General features: G+C 40.8%; 1 protein-coding gene across 1 annotated transcript in view; it reads right to left on the bottom strand.

Annotated features, from left to right (window-relative positions):
• The window catches only part of sdk1b (sidekick cell adhesion molecule 1b), a 332960-nt gene that overhangs the window by 117247 nt on the left and 193869 nt on the right, over window positions 1–21844 (bottom strand). Inside the window, exon 6 of the mRNA XM_079552609.1 lies at window positions 7702–7835. Coding sequence (XP_079408735.1) covers window positions 7702–7835 — 134 coding nt within the window. The remainder of the gene's footprint in view (window positions 1–7701; window positions 7836–21844) is intronic.

The following is a 21844-nucleotide window of genomic DNA, read 5'->3' on the forward strand; positions in this document are numbered from 1 at the left end:
AGGGACACAAACACGTAGGAGCGGACGTATAGGTACTTAACCACCACCAGCACACGGGGAAAAAGCCACCGGATAAAAGCATTACACCACAAAAAAGGAATGTAGTCGGGTTCAAACGGCTGGGTATAGAAGCAAATATAACTTAAGGCGAGAAACAGCCGGTGAAAACATCGATTTTTCATGGACAACTTTGAGTTATCTTGGATAGTTTCGCCCCGTAAATAGCATTTTACCGTTTTTTTTTAATCTGTCTGTTTGTTTGCAAGTTTATTTATACACTGTAAAAAGTGTTGCTTAAATGAGAAGTAAAAAAAATTCCGTAAGCGGTTCCATCGGACATTTTGTGTTCTGTCAACTTCAGCTCTTTATTAAGTACTAAAAAATATTAAATTGAGTTTGACAGAAAGCAAAACTATAACTTACTCGTGAAGGATTTACTGAATATTTTTGTGTTCTCCCAAAGCAAAACTATAACTTAGACGTGAATGATTTACTCAATATTTTTGTGTTCTCACAAACCAAAACTAAAACTTAGACGTGAATGATTTACTCAATATTTTTGTGTTCTCACAAACCAAAACTATAACTTAGACATGAATGATTTACTCAATATTTTTGTGTTCTCCCAAAGCAAAACTATAACTTAGACGTGAATGATTTACTCAATATTTTTGTGTTCTCACAAAGCAAAACTATAACTTAGACGTGAATGATTTACTGAATATTTTTGTGTTCTCACAAAGCAAAACTATAACTTAGACGTGAATGATTTACTGAATATTTTTGTGTTCTCACAAAGCAAAACAACTTTAAAAATGTAATTATGTACCACCCGGTTTTATATTCTGATTAAGCACAACAACTTCATGATGATCAATTTCGTTCATATCTTTGTGTTCAAACATTTTTTTGGTGATTAATGCATCTTCATTTTATATCATTGACCATTAATTATCTATAACTTAAATGTAATACCAAAAACAAAGTTATTTTTCTGCAACGTTGAACATTTATTGAGAATCAAATTTTCCCCCCCAAAAATAAAAAAAAATCAAATTTTTTACACAATAAAAGCCAAACACATTTGAACATGTAAGCAGCAGCAAAGTTCCTATTTTCTTCGGTAACAATGAAGCCCTTTTCTTAACCAAAAATAATAATAACAACAATAAAATATAATACAGTAGTGAAATAAAATCATGCAATGCTAAGTATATCCCAAGAATGCTAGGAAGCTTGCGTTTCTCTCATTCACCTGGCTTCACAAGCTATGCCTTTCTTATTTTGCTTAAGCTGTTATGCGTTGCTATGGTTATGATGTAGCGGAGTGACGTTACAGCTCTACTTCCGGATCCACATAGACCGGCAGATGTGCGAGAAACTACACAAAAACTTCAACACCACAATCAATATTTCTGAAACTCAACAGAGTTACTGAACAGACCTATTTATCAGGCCCATTAGCCAAAAATGCTGAACCTACTGCTATAAAAGTAATATTTACCAAAATCGCTACATCCGGGTTTAGCACAGAAAAATGCTAATGTCCGAGGTGGCGCAGCAGCTACGCTAACCCCAGAAGTAGCGACTTTAATATTACTTTTGTAGCAGTAGGTGCAGCATTTTTGGCTAATGAGTCTGAGAAATAGGAAGGCTCAGTAACTCTCCGCTGAGTTTCAGAAATATTTCTTGTGGTTTTGAAGAGTTTTGTCTTGCATATTTGCCGACTGGTACGGACCCAGAAGAGCTGTGACGTCACACTATACAACCGAATAACAGTGATTTGAGCTAAGAAGCCATCATCAAAGCCAACAAGGGACTGGAATATTTTTTTTACTATAAACCTTCATAAAACCCCTTATTTTTTTTATTTTTTTACAAATGTAATCCAATGTTCATCACAATACTAAACATTTACATGTTACATGTTATTACCAAGAACAGAAGAATAAATTAATGCACTGTATTGAACAATCTTCCCAGATTAGGAGGTCATCACAATTTATTGTTTAATAGCCATAACACTAAGTAATTCTTTATGAGTCAGAATTCCAATACTATTACATGTGCATTGTTTTTGTAGTTTTTTGGTTTTGTAGTTAGGCAAGTCAAAGCACTCAAACGTGTGTTTCAGCTATGTGCGCCATCTTCTGTGTTCAAACGCAACGTGGCCAAACCTTTCAAGACTGGCTGGCCATCAATCACGATCCCGTAGGTCTCTTGAGACGTGAAGATCATCACTGGGAGGCGCTGAGATCCTCAGTGAACCCGTTGGTCTGTTTAAAGAGACAAATAATGTTTAAAGTTGACAGTTTGTTTAGTGTTTCAAGACCACATTTTTTACCTTCAGATAAATGGTTTTCAATAATTTTCACACCAAGTACAATCTTGGAAAATACATTTGGTGCTGTAAGTGCCACTTAGAATTGTCACATTCTGTATATTTACAAAGTGATAAATCAGCTGAGCGTTTCATGACAATAGTGCAGGCATGTCCCAGCCAAGCTTAACCGTGTTGGGCTGATTAAACAGCCTAACCTATCCCATCACAGAAATCTGTAAGTGTAGCTGCATTTACACAATAACCCTTATTTTATCGTCTCACGTGCCATTCCTCTTGTTCTTGAACTTTAAGCCACAACAGGACCACATTTTTTAAACTTATAATCACTAGTTTTAGTTTAATCTTATTTCTCTTGATCATGTCCTGCCTCCAGCCCTATAGCCCTTTCAAGACAAAAGAAAGTTGTAAAGTTGTAAAAGTTGTTACCTGGTCATCACAAATGAGGTCAGCCTGGTTCTCCCCAATGTACGCCATGAGACATCTCAGCAAAACGTCTCTCCTCTTTTCAACCTTTGAAGATGGACTCTATAACACACATGAATTTCATTCAAATTTATTGTAGACATGTTTTATCCCCTACCACAAACCAGGGACCCACAATAATTCACATTGTAAGTGTAAAATGTTCATACATTGTAAAAGTATATACCTGAACCATCTTTTCACCGAGTGCCACCTTTTGAGTTGAATAGTGAGAACATCTTGGCTGTGTTCTCGGATAAACGTTGGCTCCAGAGATATGCCAGCAAGCTGCTGAAATTCTTCACAAATCTACAGAACAAAAAAACATTTTTAATACACAACCATGTAAATACATACTTAAATGCAACAACATTTTAGAGCCACACCTGAGATTCATCTAAAAAGGGCCGGCCACCGATCAAGTAGAGTAGCAACATTGGATCCTTCAGATAAAGCTTCTTGCCTTTGTAGGCTGAAGGTTTGGGACATCAGGTCATTTATCACATTGCTTTTCTTCTTTGTCTCTTGAAAAAGCTGAACTGTAAAATTATATGTAAAAAAAAAGAATTAACAAAAAAAAACTATAAAAGTCACCCATATTTAAAAGCACAGCAAAGTTAATTTGACCTGTATCATATCTTGGTCCACCGTCAGGTCTTTTAGGTATCAGTAAGTCACCAGTCTGTTAACAGAAGAAATTAACTGTTAGACAGAAATATACACACAGTCGATGCACATATGGATAATATATGCTCGTCCATTTGCACAAAAAGCTTAAGTGGGACAAAGAGCGAAACGTCCGACACTCCACCTCTGAGTACAGATGAGGACTAGAGGGACTGTCTATGGACAACACCTAAGAACCTACACAGAGGTCCCCTCCCCAAGTTAATGCATTACCTAGAAAACATGGCAGAGTGGAATGTCATTTGTCAAAATAATCAGATTTTCCAGTATTTTTTACATTACGCATCATCTGCTGTATTCCTGTCTTATTATTGCACACCCGCAGTTTTTTTCTGAGAGCTTATTTAACAAGTGAATTTATCCATTGTTATCATAAACGAAGTTTAGGCTAATGATAAATATTACAGCCCTAACAGTTTGAATCGATGCACAGTTCCCCCCTACCGAATGAGGCCATACAACAACGTTCACTTAGAATCTTACAAAAAGGGGAGAAGTTACCTGTGGTTAGCACAAACATGAACTGATACCGAACCACGTTTACTATATGTTTTTGTACAACTTTACGGTGACGCAGGGTGAACTGGAGATAATAAAGTGTGCGTTTGATGAGGGGAGAACAAGAGTCAGTGTTGGGAAAGTTCATTTTCTACATGAACTACTTCAAAGTTCAGTTCAAAAATTTCAAAATGAACTAGTTCGTTCATAGTTCATAATTGTATATTACTAATAGTTTGTTCATAGTTCCAAAAATGAACTAGTTCATAGTTCTTTTTTTTATTGTTGCTGCGAGCTGTTATTCAGGCATGAAAACGGATCGAGGTGAAAAGGTGAGACATAAAGCAACAATCTGATGCATTTTTAAATGCATTTTTGCCAACCTTGGTAGAGCTGGAGAAAGTTGACTTCAGCCATGACTTAAAAATATTATCCTCTCTTAGTGTTATGCAGCTATGTCATGTCAGCCTGTCACTGTTTTATGAGTGGATTTTGGTTATCTTTGCTAATCATATTTTATTTTATTCTTTTTTTTTTTAAGTTTAATTGGTAAATTCTTGGTGGGAAATGAAGCTACAAATATTCAATTGCATGTGTGTTGATTTGGTAAATTAATCACGTGAATAAGATTGTTTTATGAGCTAATTTGTAGTTAAAAAACTCCACATTGTGTCTTTATGTAAATGAGCGCACGCGGAGCAGAGGAGTTTGGAGGGACAGACGTTACACAACGGGAAACTCGCTTCGTAACCTCACTTTGTGGCTACTCGCGGGCACCGTGCGGACCCGCTGGTTACCGGTGTGCCAGGGCCTGTGCCAGGGCCATAAACAGCAGAGTTCAGCGCCACAGAACTGGACACAGTCGGGCAGTGGGCGCGGGGGCGGAGCGAGCGCGAGCTACACCGTGGACCCGCCAGAGTTTAGAACCGCTGGTAAAACTGTGACGGCGGGTTTTACATTCACTGATCCGCGGTCTTAAATCACAGATATAAGAAATCTGGCTCCATATTGAACGGACGTAAATAGAACGGGAATGCCGTTCACAGGCACCAGAATGAACGCGTTCATGGTTTCGTTCATCAGGCAGTAACACTGTGCGTTCAGTTCACGTTCGCCCAAAATATGAACGCGTTCATTACATCACTGACAAGAGTAAACAACACTGAACACTGTGCGGGTCTCTGGTTCTGAGCTCGTTGAGCTAACACTGTTGTGGTGCGTTAGATCCGAGCGCAATTTCGTTTCGCCTACACGTGTCTGATTTTTAGAGATGCGTGAATATTCCTGGCTTTTATCAAGGCCTCTCGGGACGCACTGGCTCGTACATGTGTGTGTGTGTATATAGACTTTAGTATGATCCTCTCTGTTCAGATAGTCCTCCTCCCCAACGCGCAAGCTTTCACGGCCACTTACAATGTTAAACCAAATTCATTCACCAGTATCTTAAAACACATAACACATAAACGCAACAAAGTTTTCCAAACCATTCCTTTCTAGCGACCAACAACAACATGTTAACATCGGCTAATGCTAGCTTAGAGCATGTATGTCGAACTAATTTTTTGGACAAATTTGACAAACAAGATAACCACCGTTTGCAGTAAAGGATACACGTACCTTGTCTCGTTCACCTGGAAAATATTTGGATCCATCGCGATGGCAAAGGCACTTCTGCTGCTCAGCTCCCAAGAAGACGTTGCACCAGACCGGCTTGAACCGGTCTGAAAGTCAGCCTAAACCCGCCCCCAGGGCCAAGTTTGTGTTCGATCAACACATTATATTAGTTTTGTCATTACAGGGCCACCACTCAGACAAAATAAATACTTAAAGTGTTTTCACCTAAAGCAATAAAATCTGTATTTTTTATGGTGCTGTAATAATGATATATAGTACTTATTTGTCAACCAAAAATTTAAATTTATAAAAAAATAAGTACTTAGTAACTAATTAAAATGTTTCAAACCAAAGTTTGGTCTGCAGCACTTATTACAGTGTAGCGCACGTTTCGTACACAAGGCAACTCAATGCGGGGAAGATGTTTTTGAGACAATATATTGTACATTTCTGACACTTAATCTAATGTATTTTTTTTATTTAACCAGTTCCCTGCCATCCACCACCAGTAAGTTGTGTTTTACTAACACAGAGCTTACACATATTTTCAGAAACTACAAGGTCTTAGCTTTCAAATGAGGCATTGCACTTGGCTATAGGCTATAAACAGTGGCATAGCAAGGGGAACCAAGGTGCCCCAACCAAGAATGTCGGTAGGGGGGCCTTCTGGTGGACGACCATTGTACTGCGCACTGGGAGAGAGGACATCAGTTGGGCAACTCCCATAATGCAGTTCTCTGTATAAGTTTCCCACTGAACGGAAGGATATAATCTAGTGGAGCCATGAGTAAAAAGTCTGTCCACTGCTCATCATAAGTTAACATTAAGGAACCATGCAGCAGGATGGGGAGGAACAGCGCCAGAGAGCTTTGGTGGAGAGATGGTGTAATTGCAGCACCAAAGTTAATAGGAAGACTGAATATCAAGCAGGTTTATAGATAATATCAAGCTACGCCTCTGGCAGTAAACAAAAACTTAACCATATTGTGACAAAAGGGAAACAAAACATTGAGACAAAAACATTGAGACAAAAACACAACAAAAACGTGCTGGAAAAGCAACAGTAACGCAGTAAAGGAATAAAAAGGAGCGACAAAAAAACTGACGTTGTGTTTTCGTCACTTTCGTGTTTCTGTTTACAGCCTATAAAGAAGGCCGGTGCAATGCCTCATTTGAAAGCTAAGACCTTGTAGTTTCTGAAATACAGTATGTGAAAGATCTCTGAGAACTTACAGGTGGTGGTTGGCAGGTGACTGGTTAATACTCCCAGAGCCGTTTTTTCCTTTAGGAAAACTATGCAAGTTGCGTAGGGCCCCCGCAGCGGCAAGGGCCCCGCATCTCAGTCAAACTACGCTGTCGTTACACTGATTACTCAGCGCGTTGTTACGGGCCTATTTGTCTCAAAGATGAGTTGAATCCACACGGCTCTCATGCGCGCAGTTACTGACAGTAACTCTGGTTCTCTGAATGTGCACAGTCTAAAACGAGTTGGGCGACTCACAGGCTAATTCTCAGTGGTCAGACAGAAATAACCGTCAGGTGCAGGTTTCAGTTAGTTTTAAATCAGCGGTTTCCAAACTGTGGGTCAGGGACCAGAGGTGAGAGAATGTGACCATTTGCCATTTTCAAAAGTTGGGAAACAGAATATAGCAGTCCTAAATCCCAGTCTCACAGTGGCTTAGTGGTTAGTGGTTCTCACACAGAGGGGCAGTGCCTGAAATGAGGTCAATATGTTCCACTTCTGATCTGCACTACTGCACAGTGGAACCTTTTTGACCGTAAATGGGATGGGAACTGTAGGGCCCCCATGTGGATTTTTGCTTAGGGCCCCAGAAGGGCTCTGAATACTCCTTGCATTGGAATATACTGTATCACAGTCCGTATCGCATCGCAACAAACGTGTATCGTCGCAAATGTTTATACGAAAACATAAAATGACAGAAAACTTGCAATACATTTTTTACTCCTATTCATGTCCATAATCTACAGCGCGAGTTTCAAATTGATATCTCGACATGATTCCCCCCACCCCCCATTCACCGGCAGCGTCTCGCCTTAATGGAAATAGTCGCCGACAATGTGCCATCCTCTCCTACCTGAGATGCTGACGTAGACGGCGGGGCTGGTCACCGATTCCCCCGAGAGTTCGTTCACCGCGTCGGCGTGGTAGCGGCCCGCGTCCAACGCCGAGGTCGCCAGGACGACCAGCTGATTGTCCAAGGTGATTGCTCTATTGGCGGGAAAACAAGAGAAGAAGAAGAAGAAGTAATGACACCTCCACGACAACTCATTATTACCAAAGCGACGTGAACGGAGGAGGAACCTCGAACACTTCTGGTGCCGCAAACTTCTGCATCATCCTGCGGTCCGAAATAAACAGTTTCTTAATACATCCATTATTAAAAGATGTCGTCTGAACGTGGCAGCGCTCAGATGCGGGCGCTGGATAAACCTGAGCGGCTCTTAGATAGAGTGCAGGAGAAGATTGAAACTAAAAATACCCGTGTGGATAAAAGGCAGATAACGGCAAAGTGACATAAGTTGCCGCCCGAGCAATCTCCAGGCTTTCTTGCTTTATTTATCTCGTGTCACTGTACATAAAAACTAATAGCGAAACAAGCTAAAAGTAGAAGCCATCAGCAGAACTTCGGTGGATTACTGGTAAAAAAAAACTCGGGGGCAGTTCCTTGGCCCCTGTAGTTAAAGGTCCTATACTGGGTTCACTCAAATAGATTGCACAAACTTGGCCTTGGTATTTTTGGTTGTGTGACTTACTGTATGTGCAAGGAAAACCCCCCTAGGTATTAGACGGTTATAAATGTAGTTAGGAGGTATAGAAACTGCAGCTGCTGCTGTGGGGAAAAGAGAAACGTTTGAAAATCAAACTTCAAAACAGTAACAGTGACAGGGCTGGCCCAGCTTATGAGCTGTATATCCATCCAAACTATATTAATGCTGCCTACATCTATGTTTGTACTACCCAGGTGTGTGGGCAAATATGAGCTTAAGGGCCTATCTCACCGGAGAGAGTTGTGTGGACGTGCCAGCCAGCGAGTCTCCGCAACTCGGACTGATAGCGCGCACACAAAGGGCCTATCTCACCGGCCTGGAGACTGGTTGGAGACGTGAGATTTGGACCACATAACACGAGGCAATTTTGTTTCATTTTTTTTTTTTCATACCGGCAACTTAAATGCTTTAGAAAAATGCATTGTTTAAACTGGACTTCTCGTTTTGTTAGATGTTGTGTCTATTCCAAAACACCTCGGCAGTAATGTTGTGAATGCAGTCGAGTGCAGTGAGGAGTGTAGAGACTTGCTGTAATACCACCCCCTTGTGGCCAGGACAAGATTCTAATGGGATTTCAGACCTTAAAAGCCTGGCTCCAAAGAGTTTTTTTCTAAATGTCGCTATTAACCCATGTGACCAAACTGGGGTAGGTGAAATATTTCTTAACCACGCTGTTTTTTTGTATATTAGCCCGAAATAGTGGAAGGATATTCAATGCATTGACTGGCTTTTTGCCCTTTTAAAGAACAGGCAGCCATGTAAGTTTCACAGAGGCAGGGGCGGATCTAGAAAAAAAATCATGGGGTGGCAAGCAGGGTCAGGGATCATTTCCGGGGTGGCAACACATTCTACAATGGCGAATGTTCATAGGGGGCAATTTTTAAATCACATCACATTAATACAGACCAACAAAAAATATTAAATGAATCGGGCTTTGAAGATCTGGATTGGAACTAGCCCTTGAAACAATGCATTTATAAAGAATTTAGCCAGTTCCAGACAAGGACAAAACCTGGCTGACATCAATGGGGCGGCAAGACATTTACTAGGGGTGTCGGCTGCCCCTCTAGATCCGCCCCTGCACAGAGGATTCGGGGCCATTACCGTGAATGGGTCCGAACGGGACTCACTTATCTGTATTATATTATATCTATGGGCGAGACCAAGCAGCCTCTGCACAAGCGCATGTATCAACATCAACTCCTCTGGGCAGAACTCGGCAGTGTTTGTACATCTGTAGAAACATCGGCCCAGCTTTCAAGACCAGGATGTCCATATACTGGACAGGGAGGAGAGGTGGTATGAGAGGGGCGTAAAGGAGGCCATCTAAAAACTAGAAGTCCAGTTGAAATTATTCATTTTTCTAAGGTGAAATTTGACTTTTCACAGAATTGTTTTACAAATAACTTCTAGGGCTGGGACGATACCCTTTTGTTGTGATACAATATGAATCCCGATACAGGGGATACATTGTTGAGTTTCCAAAGGTTATTCTAAATATAAATCAGACATTGAGTAAAACATTTTGAAAACTGCACATTTTAAAAGTCAAAAACATTTGTTTACATTTTTGAGTTGCGTATCCAAAGTTTTGCAATGCATGGCTTACGATAAAGGTTGCAAAGTCTGTGTGTGTGTGGGTTCTGGAAATTTTCAATGGGAAGTTTAAGCCCGGAGATTTGGGGGATTTTCAACGTGCTTTAAAAACATTACATTTTTGCAGTTTATGTTGAATAAACACTTGGTGAACCATTAACTCATGACTAACGCTGAACAATACTGCACGAGTGTCTGACGCAGCTGCACTAAACAGAACAGACCTAAATGAAAGCCTTTTCATTTACACAGCTGTATTACAATGATGAATATGTGCAAGATGGAAACAAACAAAGAATGAGACTATTATTCCATTTCCAAAAGCTCTTCGAAGCCTGGTGTCCAGACACTGCGAAAAATGTTTCTTTGGCACTCTGCTGTCACAGATATTTCAGTGTAAAACTATCAAACCAAATGTTTATGCTTCAGTTTACATCAGTCTGCAAAGAAGAAACCTTCCTGTTCATTCCCATGGCAAATTTCCCTGGAATTTTGCAACCCCACTTCCAATACGATGAAGGATGTGCTGGAGCAGTTGGAGCAGTGCACAGGCCTTGAATCGTCACACTCACACAGGCCAATGTTGTGCGCATTGAGGAAGCAGTAATCTAATAAGCTTCAGTAGTGACTTGGTTGCAGTTTATATTTAATGGAGTCTTTTTTTTAATTAAAGACAAACTAAATTGGGGGAGCACAGATGTTTGCGTGCAGTGGCGATACGGACCGACTCTTCCTCCTCAGGCAAGACGCAAATACAGACGACACCGCTATCACTTTTCTCTTTGTCTATAATTGAAAAGCTTAACTTTGAGGGAAGCAACTCTATTAATTATGATTCTGTTGGCAATTGGGCTTTCTCCTCACTCGCGTGTTATAACAGGGTTCAGCAGTCCAGTGTGTGTGAGAGAAAGTCCCTATTGCCTCTTACTCTGCGCACAGTTAATGGAAGTCAGTGTCGACATGATATGTTTGTTTTTTTCTTTCTCCAGTCAGCTTTCACCGGGAAACAAAGAAATAGACTAATCTACAAAATAAGGTTTCTTTTTTCTCACAGACGGATGTGCGGATCTACACGTTTCAATTGCAACTATTGACACAAAATCATCAAAATCATTACAACTCCAAAACCAAAATTCCTTAGCTCCACAACTTCCACACAACTACAGTAACGGTTTCACATCAAGTTCAATAAATTTGACTGATGTTTGCATGTCAGAAGTGTTGTCCAATGGGATTAAGTCATTCAGACTGAAGCAACAGCGTGTAGCAACTACTACATCTTGTATTGGTTACAGCAAGAGCCGCCCTGTGCTGCTTCAGCTCTCTGTCCGAGTGTCATTTCTCTGCTACTGGATCCTAATTTGGCGATGCTTTTATCTGACAGATAAATGCTAAAATGATCGCTTCTTTTCCCCTTTGGATGCGGCGGCATCACAGTGATGTTGAACTGGATCCGAAGCTCAACGTTACTGAGTGGAAAAAACTCATTAACTCAGTCGTTCGTTCAGTCACTCGTCATCTGGTTTGTTCTCCTCGAAGCTTCGTTAAGGGCTCAGTTTTATACTTCAGATCGGGGGTGTCCAACCTTTTTTGACAAGAGATCTACTTTTCAAGTAGCCAACCTCCCGAGAGCTACCAGTTCAGTGTCTAAAATTGCAAATCCTCATCATTTTCATCCAGTGACTCACCTTTCAACAAGTGTTCTTATTGTCACAGAGCCACTAGACATCCCATTACAAACCCTTCCTCTCTCAAACACACACAGACATTTTCCTCTCACACATGCCAGTTTGCAGAGTTTGCTGAATAGCACAAATACACACACCAATTGGGCAATAGCCATAACTGTCCTTAAAGGAACAGGCCACCATTTTTACATAGATATGTTCTTGCCTGAGCTTAGACGAGTTGATACATACCTGTCTGGTCTCTACGCGTGCGCTCAGTCACGCACAATGACCATAGATTAGGATTTGGCCTCTCCCAACGTATTCCTATGGGTCCAAATGGGGGTGAAGTTGTAAGCTACCAAGCTCTTCCACAGGCACGCACAAAGACCAGAGAGGTACGTATCAACTCATCTAAGTTCAGGTAAGAACATATCACAGTATAGAAGAACTGTGTGCCCTCAGTCATGCAAAAAGATCAAATATGTTGTTAGCATTTGGCCTCTTCCAATGTATTCCTATGGGTCCAAACGGGGTGAAGTTTGAAGCGACCAAGCTCTTCCACGGGCACGCACACAGACCAGACAGGAACGCATCAACTCGTCTAAGCTCAGGTAAGAACATATCACAGTATGGAAAAACGGTGGCCTGTTCCTTTAATATGAGGTTGAGTGGTTGCGGCTGAGGGAACAGATGCCACGCAAACGGTCACAGTGGCACACTGATTTCGCCGAGTTTGATCCGTTCGTATTGCCATCGCAAAATCCTGCCCTTTTCTCTTTACCTGACCGACTTGGGATCAGTCTGTGGTCCACCAGTTGACCGTGATCAATTGCTTTAGATCATGGGTCTCCAATAGGCGGCACGCGGGCCGGATGATTCAATCCGTGGCTTGTACAGTACAGATTCCTGAGTATGTCAAAAAAAAAGTAAGTCTCTAACTCATTCCTGTGCGGAGTTATGCATTGTTAAAGAAATAACAAGAATGCTCACTCCAGCCACTAGGGGGCAGCTTAAAGAAAGAAAGGAAAGAAAAACACACGTGTCCAGCCGAGGGAACTAACACAAGAAGAGATCAGGATATAAACAACACATGATAATCACGTGATAAATGGACAGTCTGCCCCTGGGCCGCTGTGGCTACAATAGTAGCTTACCACCAATGCTGAGTGATTGAATAATGACTACAGGGTAGCACAGACTTGTGACACAGACTTGGAAAGTGCAACACAAGTGTAAGCCGAGGTTACAGTCCTGTCAGGCTCATTTTTATTCATTAAAGGGGCTAGATGCAAGTTAGCCACTTTATACAAACTACTGCCACCTCAGGGCATATGTGTAACTGCACCTTCTATATATGCTCGTGCATGACGGCAATTCGGACCCGAAGTAACACCATTTTTAGTGACAATGCAGGATTTTAGAGGCAATTGTGGTGAACAGGTCTGGGCTCATTCTACACATTAGGACATTGTTGGAACATGTGGGGGGAGGAATATACTCAATTTTAACATTTTTAAACTCTGTATAGTCTCTTTAATTAAAAGTTTCCTCAATAGCATAACATATTTTACTGGAGCTTTTGTTTATGGACCTTGGCTATACACTCCCGGTATATTTGGGCCCCCAGCGAAATTTACTTGGAGACCCCTGCTTTAGATGATACAACGATTTAAAACAACCCCCATTTAAGACATTTATTATTCTGCTTTAAAGGAACAGGCCCATACTGAGATATGTTCTTACCTGAGCTTAGACGAGTTCATGCGTACCTGCCCGGTCTGTGTGCGTGCCCGTGGAAGAGCTTGGTAGCTTCTAACTTCACCCCTGTTTGGAGCCATAGGAATATGCTGGGAGAGGCCAAATGCTAACAACATCTTCGGTCGTTTTGCGTGACTGACGGCACGCACAAAGACCAGACAGGTACGCATCAACTCGTCAAAGCTCAGGTAAGAACATATCTCAGCATGGAAAAACTGTGGCCTGTTCTTTTAAAAGGCTAAAGCTAATTATGTAAAATACATATTGTTTTATGCAGAAACGATTCACAACTTTGCCCGTGATTAACACATGTTATGCATTAACCATTTATTTTGGTACTGCTGCGTTGATATTTAACATGTAATGACTATGTAATAAATAAGACATTAAGAAGGGAGACCGGGTTGGTGTTGGTCAGAATTTGTGTGAACCTGGAGTGCCCTCTAAAGGCACCCGTGTGAGCGAAATATAATAGATGATCACCATAATACCCCGGACCTTCTACCTCGGTACACAGTGTACCTCGGACCACTTGGTTCCCTGCCTCCACATTTCTGGTATGGTTTCAGCCAGCTTGTTTCTGCTCTAGTATACCTATCGGCCTGTATTTTTACTCTTACACTGACATCAGCAGGTGGAACAAAGTGTTTAAAGCTCTTGAGGAGGCAGACCGAACACTCAAACTTGAATGAATGAAAAAAAAAAAATGAAAACACAGCTCCAGGTCTGTTTTTACTTCTCGAGGGAAAAACATAATAACACGGTCAAAAAACTGAAAAGCGTAATGAGAGAGCTTGACTGACACGTTATCCCCCTGCATTTCAAATTGGCAAATTCAATTACCTTTTAAGGGCCCGGTTTTTAATTTGAGACAAAGTGCGCCAGTGTGTGTGTGTAGTATTCCTCTCCAGGCAACCAGAAAAAAAAAGGGGGAAAATTATGAATACAGAAACGATCTCCATCCGCGAGGCTTACTCCTGCCTCCATCCCAGAGTAATCAAACAGCCTCAGTCTTTTCCCCTTTAAATCCCATTTCCCATTCAGATTAGCATCAGGGCATTTCAGTCGCTTCCAATTTTCTCTCGCTCTCCGCAACTTTCCTATCGCTCCCTCGCTGTCCGCCTCATCCACCCCCCCCCCCCATCGACCTTTCTGCTCTTTTGCCGCCGCACTTTCAGATTTTATTATGTTTTCACAGCGAGGCACTGCAGGCGAAGGGGGAAAAATGTCAAAATATTGCAAGTTTTATTTTATTATTTTTCCACATTGACATATGATATTTTGTGTGTTAAAAAAAAGTTAACCAAAAAAGGTTCTAGAATAGGATATTGTCTCCTTATGGGGGAAAATGTGTCTTGGCCAACCAGGGCAGGTACAAACAAATACAGAGAACTGACAATGAAGCGTCAAAAAGCACAAACCACACCCATACCTGTAAACCTAAAGCATCACATGACCACCACGCAAGATCTCAAACTCACAACGGTCTCCTCAAACATCTCCTGCAGAGCACATATTGTGAAAAAGTTCATTTAGTCCTGTAATTCAACTTCAAATGTGAAACTAATTAACGATTTAGACTCGTGACATACAAAGTCACATATGTCAAGCCCTGTTATAATTTGGATGATTATGGCTTACAGACCATTTTCAAAATATTCACATTTTCTGAGATGTTTTATTTGAGTTTTTTTTACAAGCTGTGGACCGTAATTATCAAAATTATTACAAATAAAGGCTTGATCTATCCCACTTTGCATGATGATTGTGGCTTACAGCTTGTAAAATATCAAAGTTCAAAATCTCAATGTTGAAAAGGGGCAAAAAAGTATTTGGTCAGTTCCCCATAGATTAATTTATTTTATTGGGGCTCAAAGTGTCACCCTTTCATCAGCTAATGAATGCAAAACACCCGCAAAGGGCCTCTGAGACTTTAAATGGTCTCGTAATAGTAATAGTAATAGAAGTTGGATGTTCTCAAAGTGCTGGAAGGGAAAGTGTAGAAGAAAACGGTGCACAAGTCACAGGGATGACCTCAGTCTGGAGAGGACTGTCAGGAAAAGGCCATTCAAAAGTGTGGGGGACCTTCACAAGGGGTGGACTGAGGCTGGAGTCAGTGCATCAAGAGCCTCCACACACAGACGGATCCTGGACGTGGGCTTCAGATGTCAGATTCCTCTGGTTAAGCCGCTACTGAACTACAAACAATGTCAGAAGTGAAAGAACAAAAGAACTGGTCTGTTGCTCAGTCTATGGGGTATTGCCAAAAGAAAGATGAGAGACATGAGACCGAACAATACAGAGGAGCTGAAGGAGCTACTGAAGCATCCTGGTCTTCCAGAACACCTCAGCAGTGCCACAGGCTGATAAGATCCATGCCACGCAAACGGATTAAGGCAGTCATTCAAGTAAAAGGGGCCAAACCAAGTATTAAGTACATATACATGATTCTAGTTTTCAGAGGGTCCACATTTCTCTGTTTAAAGTCATGTTTTTTTATTGATTTCATGTAATATCTTCTGAGATTTTGAATTAAGTTTTTTTTTACAAGCTGTAAGCCAAAATCATCAAAACTAAGACAACAAAGGCTTGACATATGTCACTTTGCATGCCATGAGTCTAGGTCATATATTAGTGTCACATTTTAAGTTGAATTACAGACGAATGCACAATGAAAAAAATGTCAAAAAAGTGACGACAACACGGCAACAATGCAAGGAAAAACATTCGATTCGATGAGTTTTGCAGGTCTTGGCTTTCAAATGAGGCGTTACACTGGCCAATAGGCTGTACGCTTTTAGATTTGGGTATAGCTGAACTGGAGAAAATGCACTCGGGTTAAGGCGGGGGTTAAGAGGTTAAAGCCTGGTTCACACTCTGATGGGCTGCGCGTCACAGTCCACAGCCTGGGGCTGGTTTGTCCTCGGGGCTCACCACACCATGAGAAATCGTCTTCACACACCACACACAGCAACAGTATCTGATCAGATTATCTTTAAAGCCATGACCATAATCGGAGCGTCCTTAAGATTGTTGGAAGGGGAAGAAGCCGTGTGACCAGGTTAAGTGTGATTTTAACTCTACTGTTAGGATACCAAGCCAGGTTCTAACACCGTATCGAATAATTGATTCAATGCCGGCTCTATGAAATGTGAGCATGACCTATGGCTCAACACCACACAGCCTTTATAACCTTCTCAAGAAATGTAAACGCTGATTTACCTTGGCACAAACATGCTCCACATGATTACCCCACTGAAAGTGTGAATCAAAAGGAATTCCCGATACTTATAAGCTAAAACCTGCTCAACCCCCTGACCTTCAACTGAGACCTCGCTGTGATCACCTACTGATTTTGGATCATTCAATACAACTCGCACTAACTCATCCTTCATATCTTGGATCTCTGATAATTTAAGAACGTAGTTGTTGGGATACATGTTCCTGTAATCTTCAGTGTCGAGCGTAAATAAGACTGGTGAGAGTACCGCCCCCTGTGGTGACCCTTATTTCGCCTTGTTTTGTGGGGTTTATATTAAAAGAATCCATCTGAAAAACAAAAAAACAGTCCTTGTGAACCCGCTCCGCTGCTGGCTAGCCACGGAAAGCCCTCTTTAACCTCTGCTCGTCTGCACGCTGAAAAATAGTTACAATAAAGTGGCTCGGTGACCTGCCTCTCCGCTGGCAAACAAACTCCTTAACCTACTGTCGGGAAGCAGCCAACTTTTACAGCAGGATTTTGTAATGGAGTGAGGAATGCAGAGCGCAATGAGCAGGCTTCGGGAGTTTACACAAAGACAAAAGATTATGTGATTTTTTTTTTTCTTATGACAGCACTAAGCACATCGCAGATAAAAGCGAGCCAGTGTAATTGATGTTCAAATTAGCGAGCGGATTGCGTTTGATCTGCGTTTTGTTATGTTTTGTTTTGTTTTTTTTCCACCGACAAGGTTTACTAGACGAGACAGTTCTGGGCGAAATGACGGGAGACGTCCATATATCATGCTGAATGTAATAAAGTGAAATAACCTGGTAAACATAACAGCAGCATGAAGAAAGAGAAAGTCAAAAAAAGGTATAAAACTTTTCTTACAAAGTCGTGAATTCTACATGTTTCCTATAGATTTACATTCGCCTGCAGTGTTCTGCCCTTAAAGAATCCCAGTCTTAGCCGGGATCCTGTCTTAATGAGCAGTCCAGGTCACGGGGCCAGAGGCAGAGCGGTGCCAGGGGGGACACTCCCCCCATGCAGCATGTTCAGACGGCAGGCTTTAGGCGGCTTACAGGGCCCGGGCCTGAGAAAAACCACAGAGGAGGCATTCAAGACGCCTCGCAATACTGAATGTACTGAACTACCTGCTTACATGAATACATCAACTGTTCCGCTGATTGACATATGGATACATGGATGCAATCACACACCTCTTGGGTTTGCCTGTGCCATTACTCGCTCCTTCACCGAATATTTGAAGAAGAAACGCGGAAAGGAGAAACATGGTCCCAAGCATGCAACTGCAGTTTATGCTGAAATCCTCTGTCAATTTTACATCATTTTCAGCCCGTTGTGTCCAGTTTGCTTTTCCATGTTTTTGGTGGAACGTTTGCAAATGTTTTAGGAATAAGAAAAGCGCCATTCTTTTGCATTTGTGGCATTGTGGGTTTTAAAATGACATTACAAAAGTTACAAAACTGAGGCACTCAAAGAAAAGTATTGGTAAAAGGCCTTTATTGCAGCATGGCCATTAGATTAAAACATTGCCTACGACGTGTTTCAGCCGTAGTAGGCCTTCGTCAGGGCAGTACTCGAGTGATGTGTAAGGTTGCAGCTTTTAAACTGTATTAAGTGGTCGCATGTACCATAGGGGCTGGAACTCAGTCAGCTGATGCAGTACAGCCTATGGGCAGCATTTCAAAATACAAGCTGCAAGACCAAGAAAAGCCATATAAAACACAAAAACACATATCAAGATAATGTACAAATATCTATAAATTATTCACAGTCATATCTACAAAAGCATTAAAGAAAATGGGTAAAGTCCAGTTCCCCACTGAGACCTGGATAATCTGTTGATTTAAGAGTGTAGATCCAGAGGACTCCCTCTGCAAGAGACTTTTAAGTCTGTCGCCTCCTCCGAAGTTAGATTTTTTTGAAAGAACCAGTATATCCAAGCAGCACTCTTGCGTGTGTGTGCATGTGCAAGTGTTGCACTATGTGGAAATCAAACAACCTTTGCATAAGAGGATGTACCAGAACCATAAAGAGAGCAGCAGGGGTCCACAGTCAGCTGTATATCTCTATCTTACAGCCACAAATCATACCTCTGCATACCTAGGCCAAAGTTAAAATACACCTTTTGCTTGTATTCATTTTGAAAATCAATTGATTCCAGTTTGCGATGTCTAAATGTCTACTGAGATGGAAAATTCCTGGATGGCTGAGAGCCTACACCAGGCCTATGCAATTGTTGGATAAACAATTGATTAAATGATTTACACTATAGTCCACAACAGCTTACACTCTTTGCACCTGATAAATGAATCAGGAGCACTGAAGTACTTCCTTATGTTTACACATATTAAGTAGCCATGTGCTTCTGGTGTGTGCTTAGCATCAGGCCTTCAAACAGGGCTAAATTAACACCATCAGAGTTATAATACTGTGTCTGCTGCTGCGGTTTTTAAGAGGGTTCAAAATGGTGGAATATACTTAAACTTTTTATGTTTAATTCTATTTGAGTCATGATGGTAATGCATTTTTCATTTCTTATTTAAAAAGAAAATATATATTTGGTGGCTCGCCAAATGACCAGCCCAGTGGCCAAGGGAAAAATCTGGCCCAGTAAAAGATGTAATTGAACTAACTAAAGCGACGATAAATGCTTCTTCATTATACTGTATCACATCTGAGTCACTATTGCCGCCTCACAAAAAGTGGTTATTTTCTCCAAAACAAATCAAAAACAAAACAAAAGGCAGATTTGTAGAGTGGAGTGCACTATTATTTCAACAAGCATAAGTGACTAAACCAACACAGATTTTTACAAAATGTTCCTGATTTTTGAAAAGTGGCAAAAGCAGCTGTGTAAAAAGCATTCAGCTATTATCCTGTAACACTAACACGGAATAAAGGGCACATGGCGAGTTTGTATAATAGGTCTGCTGGAGTCCGTCCAAAACGAAGGGGACATAATGGAAGCAGATAGAAAAACAACGCACTGCCAGCCAAAGTGACCCAATTCTGATCTCTTTTGCCCGTACGCAACCTTTATCTGATCTTTTCATCAAAGTGGCCATGTTTACGAGCAGATAGAAACAAGCTGACCGTGATGACCTGATTTCAGGAGTTCTCTGATAATTGTAGTGGCACGTAAACAGGGTAATGTGATATACAGGATACAGGATATAGATTTAGTTTGATTCATCTCTGAGCTCTCACCTGTGCATATGCTGACCAGCACAGCGTCAAACTAAAGTACTAAACACAAAAGTCACATTAAGTGCATTTTCTCCAGTTAAGCTTTACCCAAATGTAAAAGCTTGCACAGCCTAGGCCAGTGAACGCCTCATTTGAAAGACCTACAAAACTCATTTAAACAGATCTTTTTCCTTTTGTCACTTTGTTGCCACTTCTCTGTTCCTCTTTTGTGGCGTTTTTGCTGTTTTTTTTTGGTCACATTTTTGTCACTTTCAGTTGGTTTTTTGTGGCATTTTTGTCACTTTTGTGTCACATTTTTGTCATTTTTTGGTTACATTTTTGGTCACTGATTTGTCATTTTTGGTCACTTTTTTAAATATTTTTTTGTCATTTTTTTGTCCTTTTTGGTAATTTTTTTGTCACATTTTTGTCACATTTTTGTCATTTTTTTGTCACTTTTTTGTCATTTTTTGTCCAATTTTTGTCCAATTTTTGTCATTTTTTGTCACATTTTTGTCACATTTTTGGTCACTGATTTGTAATTTTTTGTAATTTTTTTGTCCCTTTTTGTAATTTTTTTGTCACATTTTAGTCATTTTTTTGTCACATTTTTGTCATTTTTTGCCCCATTTTTGTCACATTTTTGTCATTTTTTGTCACATTTTTTGTCACTTTTTTGTCATTTTTTGTCACATTTTTATCATTTTTTGTTATTTTTTTGTCCCTTTTTGGTAATTTTTTTGTCACATTTTTGTCACTTTTTTTGTCACATTGTTGCAACTTTTTAATTGCTTTTCCGTATTTGTCGTTAGTTTTTTCAAGAGACTTTTAGATTTGGGTAAAGCCAAACTGGAGAAAATGTGCTCGATTCAGGCGGGGGTTAAGAGGTTAAAAACATTTAGAGATTGATTTTAGTTTTGAAATATAAAGTGTCCAAATGCTTTTCCGTGTACGATAACATCAGTATTTTACATTTGAAAATCCCCATTACGTTACTATGGAGAAAAAAAAAGCCCGCTCCAAATCCCACAATGCTTTGTGATATGACATCCCTATCCCAAACTCTATCCACATCGGGCAATGTGTGGATCCAACAACTGCAGTACCCTGGCTGAAGCAGGATTTGAACCTGCTCTTTGTGGGGTGTTCATGAAGTGTTCACAGAGTCCATTAATTCTATGTGGCGCCTCTGAAGCAGAGGGCAGTAGCTCGTACCCCCCGCGCGGGCTGCTAGCTGCTGAAGTCCATTAGCGGTGCGTATCTCAGACAAATGGCTATTATCCTAACGACAGACTGCCAAGACTCATACGTTTATGGAATGATACGCAGTTGGACAGGTATAATGTACTGCACAAAGACACTGATCATCATCGAGATAATATCATTTGTGCAGTGGTGTAATTTAGCGCATTAGCGGCAGCAGAAGCGCGCAGGAATCACATGTGCAAACGAAAAGAAGGTTCTAAAGCCGACGTCTGTACTTGGTAATCCTCTCATCCGGGAAGCTTCTGATCATATCAATAAATGTCAAACTCTAATGAAAAAAACAAAGTATTAAGCCCATTATGCCTAAAATGCTAATGAGTGATTAGCATCTTTGATTACCGTACATGTCTAGTAATGTGCTGACTGTAGTCTTCAAGCAGCTTCAAACATAGCACACAATTGTTCGAAACCTGATTCATACGTAGAGTAATAATATATATATATATTCATCTTTGGCTCACCAACACATAAAAACACAAAACTTGGACAATATATACGGACCTAGTAGAAAAATACGTAGGAAAAAATAAATTAATAAATAATAATAATAATATCAGAGAACAGTTCAGTCCATTTCTGTGTCCATTGTGTTTAGATTGCTGCTTCATTCAGAATTCCCAGAGCACAAGGAACAAAAGATTTCTGAAACGCGGCCTTTGTGGCCAGTGGAACTCTGTATCGCCTCCTAGAGTTTAGGAGTTAAGAAGCTTAAACTGAGGGTTCAGAGGGTGAGTGGAGTCAGTT

The sequence above is a fragment of the Gobius niger genome (assembly GCF_951799975.1).
Source record: "Gobius niger genome assembly, chromosome: 3".
Lineage (NCBI taxonomy): Eukaryota > Metazoa > Chordata > Actinopteri > Gobiiformes > Gobiidae > Gobius > Gobius niger.